At 39.3% G+C, this 12,213-nt stretch overlaps 1 protein-coding gene across 1 annotated transcript; it reads left to right on the forward strand.

Annotated features, from left to right (window-relative positions):
• The first annotated feature begins 3,031 nt into the window (after positions 1-3,031).
• asb1 (ankyrin repeat and SOCS box containing 1) lies at positions 3,032-11,736 on the forward strand. Its single transcript, XM_062431926.1, has 5 exons — positions 3,032-3,283; positions 5,279-5,417; positions 6,664-6,966; positions 8,336-8,715; positions 10,921-11,736. The coding sequence occupies exons 1-5, from the start codon at positions 3,187-3,189 to the stop codon at positions 11,049-11,051; spliced, it is 1,050 nt and encodes a 349-aa protein (XP_062287910.1). The 5' UTR covers positions 3,032-3,186; the 3' UTR covers positions 11,052-11,736.
• The last annotated feature ends 477 nt before the right edge of the window (positions 11,737-12,213 follow it).

Consider the following 12,213-nt stretch of genomic DNA (forward strand, 5'->3'; position numbering starts at 1 on the left):
AATATGACCCAAACAACTATTTAATGGCAATTAAATTAGAGTTATGGATCACAGTTGTGTTACATTATGAACAAAATGATAAATGGTTTGTGATTTTGACAAGCTCATGTAAAGTCATTGTGTAATCTCCTCTGGCTGAGTCACACTCTCTTTTATTTTGAAGCCTGACAGAAAAGAAACATTTAATATTCTTTTCAAAACCCTCAAGTAACATTAGGAGCAACTTTTCTCTGGCAAACCACAAAACAGCTGCAACACACGCACACAAAACAAATTAGAAAGCCCATTTTAACTGCTATTAAGCAAGATTTTAGACAGAGCATTCATGATGCAATTCAGCGATTTAGCTAAAAGGCCCCCTTTGCAGAAGGCGTGAACACCTGCTTCCAGCAAAGGACGCTGGCCTCTGTCTCAACAGGTGGATTAAAAAAACAAAAACGACTACAGCAGAGTGCACGGAAAGGAGGGCTCCATTGTCCATCTACATTTGAAGAATTGACTTAAAAACATGGCTGCCTCTTTACTATTTAACAAAAAAAAGAGTTGATTTGTGTCTTTTCACAATGCTGCTGATGAGTGACTTCACCTTTCACTTTCACTTTTTGTGGTCCGCAGTAACCCACTAATCCTCTAATCTTGAACCTGACTTTAATCTCGACATTTAAACTACACTTTGTCTGGATATAATGCAGGTTGGAGCGGTCCGATAACCTCTCTCCCCCCCCCCCCCCCCCCCCCCCCTCTCTCTCTCTCTCTCTCTCTCTCTCTCTCTCTCTCTCTCTCTCACTCTGTCTCTCTCAAATCTGCAGCATGGCCGTGACTTGGAGACAGATTTTACTTAAGAATGACTGCCAATAACTTTTTTGGCTTTTTTCTTTTTTTTTTAATGATGCATGTTCACTGTTTAATATCTGTCATTAATTCTCTTTTTTCTCAGCAGGTCTGTTTTGTGTGTGTGTGTGTGTCTGTGTGTCGGTGTGTGTCCTTGTGGACTCTTTTAATCTCCTGCAGCATGACCGGATTAATTAAATCATCATCATTAAATTATATTGCTACATTCATTGGACTGAATTGTCTTTTTCCAACTCTTGTTGGGTCTGAATCTGGCTGCTTGCTTACTGTCTTTTTGAGTCATACTACAGACCTTAAAAACATGTTTTAAGAGTCACTGCTGTGCTTTATTCTTCTCTATTTATTAATTGAAGTGGCATCTGTTGTATCGACACACTGATTCTCTTTTTCCACCATGAAATAATCCTCATGTCCACAGAGCTTAAAGGCTGTAAGGGACCTGTCCACTTATAGCACACACACACTGCACTATTGAGCTGTCCGTTTATTTTTAGAGCACCAGCCGAGGCTCAGGGTGTCATGGTTCATCTGTCATCAGGCAGCATGCATGCCTCTGGTGTGTGTTACACACCCGAATATTACTGGCCACAGATAAGACACAAAGACGCTTGACACAACATTTTTAGATATTGGTTTTTGTGTTTATCCGGAGTGCCTGCAGCTGCCAGCAGATAAACAGAACGTCTTCTCTCGGAGTAAACATGGCTCCGCAGCATAAAGTCCAAATGTCTTTTTTCTTTGGATCACAAGTCTCTCTTCACTGCTCTTTGACCTTTTATAATGACAATCCAGAATGTGGCCGCAACATTTCCACAAATAAACATAAGACTCTTTATAGTGGGGATGTTTTGGACAGTTTTGAGTACAACTTGCTCCAATTTTATATAATATTCCCACACCAGAATCATGTCTAAGTTTATCAGTTTTCCAGTTATAATTATGTTATTAATACATAACTACCACAATATTCTATTAAGGACTATCTAGAAGGACACTGAAGTCTGTATTTTTCTGGGGAATTTGGGCGTTGCAGCTGTCTAGAGTTAATTGTACTGTGCATTTTAAAAAAAACAAAAAAAACATGTTGGGTATTGTATAGGTTGATTCCAACATTTTTAGACACAATATATTTGAATTTGACTTATTTCAAGATAACAAATAAAAGGTACAAAAATTGCCTCTAATACTGATGATGATGATGATAATGATACAGAGACTGACAATGTTGAGCAATGATTTGTGTGTAATACTGATGTCTTGGGTAGTTACAGTTCATATTTTCTTACCTGTATGTTTGTGTTTCTGTAGCATTTTGTGCATCATGAACTATTCTTCTGTGCCCCTGTCTCTATCTCTGTACTCTGTGCTTCTCGTTGCCTTACTTTTATCTCCCTTATTTGGTTTTATTTGCTCTGTAAAGCACTTTGTAACATTGTTAAGCAAAGTGCTATATAAATAAAGTTTATTATCATTATTTTTTTTTTGTTGTTGCTGTTTTTATGCTTGCTGCAGCACAAATTGCCAACTTTGGAACAGATAATAAACTTGAAATTGAACAAAATAAATAAAAGATTGCTTCCACATAAAGCTACTCCAAGTGTGGATACTGTTTTTAAACATGCAGGCCTTCATGCTTAGGGAATATAAAAATATAAATAATTTATGTGACTGTTCAACATTTTCTGAAGGAGTTACTTTGGCTAAAGCCCTGGTTTTACACAGTATTTTATCATAAGAAAACATTTACTTTTAACAATTATGATCGTCTTTGGCGAAAACTGTTTTATTATTATTGGTTAATTGGTTGGTTTATTGGTTTATTTGCACATTTGTAAAATAAAAGGCAGAGAAAAATAGTTAATTAAAAATAAAACATGTGCAAGTGAGGTTAAAACCTCATCTTAAAACCTCATCTGTAAGAGATAAAACACAATAACAATGCAGTAAGTAGAATATCAGGCCTTATTTTATTTAATTATTTAGTATGTTTATTTGTTTTGCACTCATTCCTCCTTTTATAATATGTTAAATGGTTTGTAGTCATAGAGGAAGTCGTGTTTCTTGCATTGCTGCCACAGTCCACACTGTGTCTCTTCTTATAAAAGCGACATTTCCCCTTTAAATGGGTCCAGCTGAGCAGAGCCAGGAAGTAACGCAGTGGGCTGAGCAGACACCGTCATCCACACTGTCAACTTTGTTTATTTTGATGCCTCCTGTCTGATTCAGATCGTCGTGGTGTCGGGGAGTCAGTGTCAGTGTCAAGTCCACCGCTTTTAAAATCAAAGCACTTATAGTTTGAGAGTGTTTTTTTGGAGGGTGTGACATTTCAGGAGCATGGCCGAGGGTCCAGAGGCTGATGTTGACGACCCGCCTGGTAACAGTGTCCCACCGCTCATCACTGTTTCTGATCTGCCCAGTGCCACTGCTGCAGGTAATCATGTCTGAATCAGCTGTGTGCAACGATGATTCATCAGTCCTCAGCAGCATTTATCCTGCAAGACCAGTCCCTATATATGTGTGTGTGTGTGTGTGTGTGTGTGTGTGTGTGTGTGTGTGTGTGTGTGTGTGTGTGTGTGTGTGTGTGTGTGTGTGTGTGTGTGTGTGTGTGTAAGAGAGAGGATGGGGAGGGGGGAGGCATAAAACTCAAATCCAGACAGGCGTCCATCACAAATATTACAGATGTGTTTATTAGGGATGATTCCTGCATAATAAGGTGTGGCCTGTAGATTCATGACAATATCTGTGGCTTTATTATCTGAGAGCTGTACACCCCTGCTAATGGATTTGGCAAAGAGAATGACCAGAAGAACTGTTTAGATATATGGGTCAATGACGTATAAGGATTTATTTAAAAATAAAAAAATATGGGAATATCTATTGCAGTAATTCAAACATTAAGAATGTTGAGTACACATAAATACATATGAAAATAGTAAATTAGGTGTTTTATGTGTTTTTCCATCTCGATGAATTAGAACTGACCTTAAAAAAGTCATGTGGTACGACCATGATCTATCTTAAAATAAATGAATTTAAGTGTTTCGAAACAAATTATTTGCATTTCCTTTAAGTTTTTGTAAATAATAATCTCATATTTATGTTCTATAATGTCACAGTTGCCTTCTGAAATGTATGTAAGACTTATTTTTCCTGTAAATTGCTTAAAAATGATTGAAAAATTTAAAAAAATACAATTAGTTAAGCATACTGTATCAGTGATTAATATTAAAAGTGATATTTTACTCTGAATTTAATACAGTTATTGGTATTATTGGTCGCACCACATGATATTTTGTCACTTTAAATAACAGAAAAATTACTAATAACTTGTGTTTTTTGAAAAGTTAAAGTGATTACATATAAAGGAAAGGTACTACATATATATGGTATTTGTTTTATCAATGTAAACCTTTTTCTAACTGAAAAAAATGCAGTTAGACTGAAAATGTAGGCATCACGTCATTGACCCATATATGACTACAAGAAAAAGACATTAGGGCTGCAGCCAATCAATATGTTGATTATTTTATTGATTGAAGTAGTTGTTTGGTCTTTAAAATGGTGAAGAAAATTTTCAATGAGTATTTCCTAAAGCCAAAATTGCAACATAAAATGTCTTATTTTGGTTTCCCCAACATCCACAACCCATATATTATATATTCCATTTATTGTCACTTAAGAAACCAGGAAATATTCACATTTGAAGAAACTGGAACCAGATAATTTAGCAGTTTTCCTTAGAAAATGGCTCGAAATGTTTAAAGCAATTATCAGAATAGTCGATTACATTTCTGACGACCAACTAATTGTTTAATGGATCAAGTATTGCAGCTCTGATGGACATAATAACAGAACACACACACAGTATAATGCAATTTAACACAATTGTTTAATTTATAAGTACATTTAGAATTTGAGAAACCTTCAAGCTCAACAACATTTAAGAAGCTTGTGTTTAATTTCTGAGTAGACTTTGTCAGCAAGGGCTTGAATCACCTCTGTGGTAAGTTTATAGGTGATGGCTTGTACAGTAGTTTTGTATTAAATTGCATAATATTAGATAGGTGGTCTGGTAACTGTGTGCACATCCTGTCAATCAGTAAATACATGCTGTGTCTTCCCACACTCAGAGGGGACTCTGGCACAGTTATGTAAGAAAATGGTGCAGCAAGAAAAAAAAGTGTGATCCACCAAACCTCCAATGAATTCATAATGGCCTTTTTGGTATTTTGAATATGCAGTCTATTGAAAATCTGATAAGAAGCATTAACTATGACAGCAGGTACAGTGTAAACTCCTTTTTAATTAAGTCAAATTGCTTCTTACAGCAAATTTCATCTTTTTTTGGCAACAAATCATACAATAAGACCACAGAAGACCAAATTTGATAGTTCAGCTTTACTAAATCTGCATGTGTCCTCTTCAGGCCGAAACTTAAAGGAATGGCTGCAGGAGCAGTTCTGTGACAAGCCTCTGGAGCAGGATGACATGCGGCTCCACAACGCGGCCTACGTCGGAGACCTGGACACCCTGAGGAACCTAATGCAGGAAGACAGCTTCAGACAGTAAGGGAGAATAAAACAAAGTTACAAGGTGCTTTACTGGGGAAAGAATAAAGAAGCATGGTGAAGGGATAGAGTTGTAAGCAGAGAGACAACACAGACAGAAGGAGAAAAGGTAGAAAATGTTTCAATATCTCTGCTTTACATTTTCTTAGATTACTGAATGTGTCCAACAATACGTTTTACGAAAGTTTAATATTTTCATCTTTAATTACATTACTAGCAATAAATGACACACAAAAACAATTCCTGCTGTACTGCAGAGCTGTCAGCTTTTGTCCAGAGAATGTTCTCCATGTGTGGGTTTTTGGTTTTTGTGCTGTGTGTGTGTGTGTTTGGTCTGTCATAGGCTACTTTTGGGAGAAAACATTTCAGAAGCAGGACCAGTTAATTGGGGATGGCTGTTCCAATTGGCGACAAAAGCTGTGTCCAGCTGATTTTTGGATCTGTGGATAAGGTCAGGGTTAGGTTAGGGTTAGAGAAGTAGTGGTGATGGTTAGCGTAAGTCTCCAAGAAATGAGTGTAAGCCTATGGAATGTCCCCAAAATTGACCATAGTCTTGTGTGTGTGCGTGAGTGACAGCTTGAGAGAGACAGAAATATGTCCTTAAACATCTCTACCGCGAAACATTCTTACACTTCATATCAGAGGCCACATGATGGGTGTTCTCTTCATCACCTTACAGTATCAATGGATAATTCAGGGCTATAAAACAGTGCCCAGAGCAGAAATCATGCTCAGAAACTCTTCACACTGGAGTTATGTTGCATGCTGTTTCCATAGAAGTACTGGAAGAGTAAGAGTCTGGAGCAACCCATGAGAGACACACAAAGGGCCACCTCACAGTGGTCACTTTACATGTAACCCCAATCCCACAGTGGTTGTATGCGGCAGTCATACTTACTCCCAGTGTCCACACCCAGCAAACCCATTATTACTGGCTTAAACCAGTTCATCTCCACTCCACATGGTTTACAACATGCTGTTATTTCAATAAAATAGCTTTTACCCTGTTAGGTTTGCTCTGCCCTGCCAACTTGGCTGAGGCAGTAGTGTTGAAGGCAGTATAATTTAGCAGGTAATTGTGGTAAATATTTAGTTTCTGTTGACCGCACGGCAATGATATTTTTAAGGCTTTGATTAAGATTATTGTTTTTTCAGACATTTGTGTGGCTACAAATCTTTTTTCCAGTGAAAATGGACTGTACATACATGTAAGCATCGCTAAGCATCTCTTCTTTGGTGTCAGGCGTATCAATGAGAAGTCTGTGTGGTGCTGCGGCTGTCTGCCCTGCACCCCCCTGCGGATTGCAGCCACAGCAGGACATGCTCCCTGCGTTGCCTATCTGATCGCCCAGGGAGCCGAGGTGGACCTAGTTGATGTAAAAGGCCAAACGGCCCTCTACGTAGCTGTTGTTAATGGTCACCTGGAATGTGTCCGGATCCTCCTTGAAGCCGGAGCTGACCCCAACGGAAGCCGCCACCACCGTAGTACCCCGCTGTACCACGCTGCACGGGTGGGACGGCTGGACGTACTGCAGGAACTCATCAGGTGAGGTTAATTGTCTCAGTCATTTTTCAAGCAAAACACTTTATGGTTTCAGTGTTTTAAATGTAAGAATTTGATGCTTTTCTTTGTCATATATCACAGTTAACTGAGTATCTGTAGGTTTTGGACACTTGGTCGGTCAAAAACAGGCACACTGAAGACATCGCTGTGGGCTTAGAGAAATTGTACATGGCATTTTTCCACTATATCTTTTCATCAAACTATTATTGAGAAAATAATCAACAGATGAATCGATAATGAAAATAATCATTAGTGGCAGCCACAGTATGAACACAAAAACAAATGTGGTCACATGTAAATGTCAGTAAGTGTTAAATATCAGATTTTAAGAACTTTTTCCTACTCTTTTGTTCATAAGATATTTGCTGTATATTGTAACAGACTATGATTTGTTTTTCTTTTGGCCATTGACATATGAGTATTAGCTTTAAAAGGCATATCAGTAATTGAGGATTATATTTCTGCTAATTGGAGTGGAACTGTAATTCTCTCCATGATAAACAAAAAGGGGTAGCAATCTTTGGCAGTGACCTCATTTAGGATCCAAGTGGCCTGAGAGTAGAAGCTCTTTTTTCTGAGCCTCTCGGTGCTGGCCTGCTCTTGTGGATCATAATGGTTTTATCAATGATTGAATGTTAGGACTGTATTACACCTCTAAGATAAAAAATAATTACAGCGTGAAATAGTTGGATTTGTAATGTAGCTATCATTATCAAATAATGATACTGGAGGGTAAAATGTTGGTGTGAAATGAAGCCTGTCGAGTTTGTCTTGTTTCCATCTGCCTCTCTGTCTCCTGGCTTCCTCTTCCCTCCCACCCATCTTCAGCTTCCACACTTTTTTAGTTTAGAGAAGTTTTTATTTTATGTCAATGCAGTTTGTTTTGATTGAGGGGTCAGCATTTTGGTTTACTGCTAGCTGTGTGTGGTAATGTTTTCCACTGATTCAGGCTGCAGTTAGGTTATTTCCTGTGTTAAAAAAAAAGCAAAAAAAAAAGCTTGTTTTATCTTTTTGCACAAAAACAAATCTTTCAGTCAGCAACAGCTACCCACATGGGACAGTAAACAAAAACAATCTGAAAAGGCAGAAATACCAAAAACTGTCATGAGCGTATCATCCTGACATCTTAAATTATATTTTAGACATATATGAGATTACCACATTTTTCTAAATCACAATTTATGGACTCTGGATTTTTAACTTTGTTGCACACTGTGTCATCATCCTTAAAATGCTCTCTGACGTATTATTATACTAAGATAATTTTTTCTGCAATCAACCTCTACAATTTCCTGTAATGTCTCCATAATTAAAATAAAGTTTAATGGTAACTGTGGTTGCCTCTGTCCAGGTTCAAAGCTGATGTTGACATGGACCACCAGCTGGGTCCCCGGCTCCTCTTAAGTGCCCGCACCCTCAACACATTAGTGGTGTGTCCTCTCTACATCAGTGCTGCCTATCACCACCTCCATTGCTTTCGAGTGCTGCTCCAGGCTGGTGCTCAGCCTGACTTCAACTACACAGGGCCAGTTTGCCAGGAGGCTCTGACCCGCGGTCTGGCCTCCTGCCTGCTGGATGCTGTGCTGCGACATGGATGTGAGGTGGGATTCATCCGCCTGCTGCTGGACCACGGGGCTAACCCGGCACTTGTTCCCTGGGAATCAGAGCTTGAGGCTCCTAACCGGAGGAAGGTGGATCCAGAGGCACTCAGGGTCTTCCTGGAGGCGAGGAGTGAGTAAAAATATACGAGAGGGGAAAAATCTGTGAATGTGTCGATGCCAGTGAGGACTGATATGTTTCTAACCAGTGATTGTTGAAGGAAGGCTTTTATACAGAGCCAGAGGCATTTGGTGGTTATGCAGGAGAAATCCCAGCAGGCACCGAGGAAAAAATTGTATTGCTATGCAGTGAAGAATACTAAATAGATATGTGCAATCTTTTTTGAGCATGGGAAGCACTGTAGACAAGTTACCTTGTTTTTCAATGCCATTGCCATTGGTCCCTATGAGTCCTGGTGTCTAAATTCTGGGTGTAAATTTATTCAGTGGAATGAAAAAAGTAGTGTCCATGTTATGGACTTTCTGCTAACGTCGCCACAATGCAATGTGTTGCATTTTATAGATGTTTTCAAATATGTTAAAATCTAAAGTGCCACCTCTTAAACTCCCATGATTCTGGTATTGATGTAAGGCTTAAGTACTCACCTGCACTACTCCAATGCTGAAAAAGTCTGTGCAGACATGTCATTGGGGTTGTCAGGTGGACTCCTACTGTCACCAACGTTTCGCTTACTAGGCGATGACTCCACGATGTCTACAGTATGCGTAGTTGTGCATTCTGGTGTCCCATATTCTCCCCTGCATCTACCTCTCCGGCCTATTTGGGAGACCAGCTGGAATCTTTCCTCTTTAACCAGAGCCACTGGCTACTCCTCTCTGCCTCCACTGATGTTTCCTTCATGGCCTGGGTTAGGGCTTGTCCACTGATCCCCAGGTCCCTCATTAGTCTTATAGTTGATGTCACCACAAAGCCCCATAGCCAACTTGTACAAGGCAGATCTTTGCTTTCCAGCCCTGCTGTTCTTCCTCCAATGAAGGGTCGCTATGTCACAGTTTCTTTCGCTTGAAGGCTTCCTGCACAGTGTCCTCCCAAAGGATTGTGAGCGCCACAAAGTAGACCGTGTGCTGAGAGTTGAACTACCCCTTCCTGAACAAAGGCAATTGGAGTAACTGGGTTGGTTCTTGGGCATTGTTGGTGGTCCTCCTGCTTTCCAGAGTTGCTGCTAGGCACTTGAGCACTTGATTTTGTCTCCAGGTGTACCACCATGAGGAGAAGCTCACTTTACAGCTGGTGAAGATGTGTTTAAGTGAAGCTGATGTTGAACGTAGGGGGCATAATGGATCTTCGCCGATTCATTAAGATTTGGTAGGAGGGACATCGTGCTTAAATGAGGAAACTTATCCTGCTTGACTCCATCTCCCACACGTCCTTCCAGCTGATCTCCCATTTTTCTACGTTCCCTCATCTCATCTATTGGCCCTGTTTAGCTTGCAACACAGCCTTGGCACACCTACTGAACTCCTTCTGTCGGCGGACTTCGGCCATGATCAACTTCCGTCGCTCTAGTGCCGCTTTTGTTCCAGCAAAGTTGTTTTCCGCCAAGCCCCAAGCCACTTCTTCCATGTTGGACTTGGCCTACGAGGTCGCCATGGTGGAGTGCAGATTTTGCCTACTGTGCTAAGCCATTCATTTCTTTCCTGTTGCCAGGGACGGGATCAGATCAATGTCCCTTAATTCTGCCAGGGTCATCTCTAGTCTGTTGTGCATTTGCTGTGAAACTACTGTTTCCCTTTTTATATCTGTCAATGATGACAGGTGTATGAAATAGAATAAACAGAGTGTACAGGGAATAGTGAGTGAGTGAGCGAAGGAGTGATTTCACAGTCACACACATTGCTCACTGGGTCCCTTGAATTGAACTGAGCCATTATTAATATTATTAGTAACATTTGTCCTTTTCCTACTATAACAAGTCAAAATATCTCCTGTGTAAAAAAGGCCTGTGGCACATCTGCAGTAATTGTTCAAAGAAAGACAGCATTACTTACAGCATTGTTTTTTCCAGTTTATAGTTGTTTGGTTTCAGGGAATTTGTCTCGTAAATGTTAATAATAAATCTGTCTCTCAGCTGTTTAAACTTATTATAGAGGCAGTTAGAATTACACAATCATTATTTCTCATTGTTTTTGACAGCTGAGACTAAAAAGAGCTAAAGATCTGACATGACTTTACAGCATAAATGTCAAAGAAATTCTTTTTGAAAGGTTCGTATTTAATTGAGTGAAATAGCACTGTTCATGTTAGCCATATTCATGTATCTGTAGCTTGTTGTGCTGTTGCAGCTGCTGAGGAGATCTCTCGTTTTTCTCCTTTCAGGAATCCCTCGTAGGCTGACGCACCTGTGTCGGATCAGGATCCGTAGAGCAATGGGCAAAAGCCGTCTAAACAACATACCATCATTACCACTGCCACAACCCATCAAGAACTTCCTGCTTCACGAAAACTGACATGCCCCCTCCTCTTCTTCAGAGCTATTCCAACCCAAACCTTAAAAAAACGCCATTGTCAATCTCAAAGACAAGCCATAGGATACAGTCTTTTGTGATCCCAGTTCGCTAATTGCTTATTATTTTCTAATTGTAAACAGTTAGTAACGTTTTTTTTCCAAATATTTTGAAGTTCACAGATATGTAATACTTTAATCTTCCTATTACTATGATAATTTATTTAACTTATCAGCGAAAGCTTAATATGTCCTGCCTTGTGGTGACTGTAGGTGTATAGTACATGTTAGTAATCCCCTCACTCTGGTTTAACAAGTGGCAACAATATTACACAAGTGATCAATAATCCAAAAAAAAAAAAGTGCAAGAATGAAAAGCAAAATCAATTCAAGGCCCCGGATCCTAACTGAAACATATGTACATTGGAGATGAGTTTACATGTTTAATGTCTAATCAGTGATTTATGTATCTGTGTCTTAAATCATGAGGGAGATATGTAACTCGTAAACTTAGCACTGAATAAGCACATTTTACTAAACTTCACATGACAGTGATATCGATTGAAAAGTTAATTTATGCTGAATATTATAACTTTGTAGTTATTATGCAGAAAGCTGCTGTGAGTCTATTGGAGTTAATGTCTACTGTGCCTGTCTGCTCCTCAGCTTCTTTATTTTTTCTCTCTCTCTCTCTCTCTCTCATACATTTTTACTGTTCAATGCATTATGTTATTGTACTTTGCTTTGTATATCTCTTTATTTGCATACAGTAAATGTGCAATAATCCTATATTCTCTCCTGTGTGTTTTTTTTTTTAATAATCTACATGGGAGATCTTCCACACCACCAGAAAGCAGAGAGATTCTTCAAAAGTAAGATCACTTTCCCCATGCTTCCTGTTCTGTTGGCCATCTCCTTGAGTGAACATGAGAGAATTATTCCTTCTCTTTTCCTCACAACCCTTTCCAAGATCTGTTATAGCACAAACATATCCAAGCCAGTGTCACGGACCAAAATCTCTGGAGTTTAGTTAAATCCAGCGAGAGAAAATCACCTCTCTGTCAATATGAGGGCAACACAATCCGCAGATGGTGCATGCTTTTGATCCAGCAAGCGTATTATTAGTTAATCAGCTGTTGGGGAAAATCTCCCTCATATACTGTTTA

This window comes from Scomber scombrus, chromosome 13, assembly GCF_963691925.1.
Source record: "Scomber scombrus chromosome 13, fScoSco1.1, whole genome shotgun sequence".
In the NCBI taxonomy this organism is placed as follows: Eukaryota; Metazoa; Chordata; class Actinopteri; order Scombriformes; family Scombridae; genus Scomber; species Scomber scombrus.

What these genes read in the sequence shown, in the direction of transcription:
- asb1 (XM_062431926.1), top strand. Translation starts at nt 3,187, where the DNA reads ATGGCCGAGGGTCCAGAGGCTGATGTTGACGACCCGCCTGGTAACAGT. An exon ending in GCCCAGTGCCACTGCTGCAG is followed by an intron (nt 3,284 to 5,278) that starts GTAATCATGTCT and finishes TGTCCTCTTCAG; the next exon opens with GCCGAAACTTAAAGGAATGG. An exon ending in GTACTGCAGGAACTCATCAG is followed by an intron (nt 6,967 to 8,335) that starts GTGAGGTTAATT and finishes GCCTCTGTCCAG; the next exon opens with GTTCAAAGCTGATGTTGACA.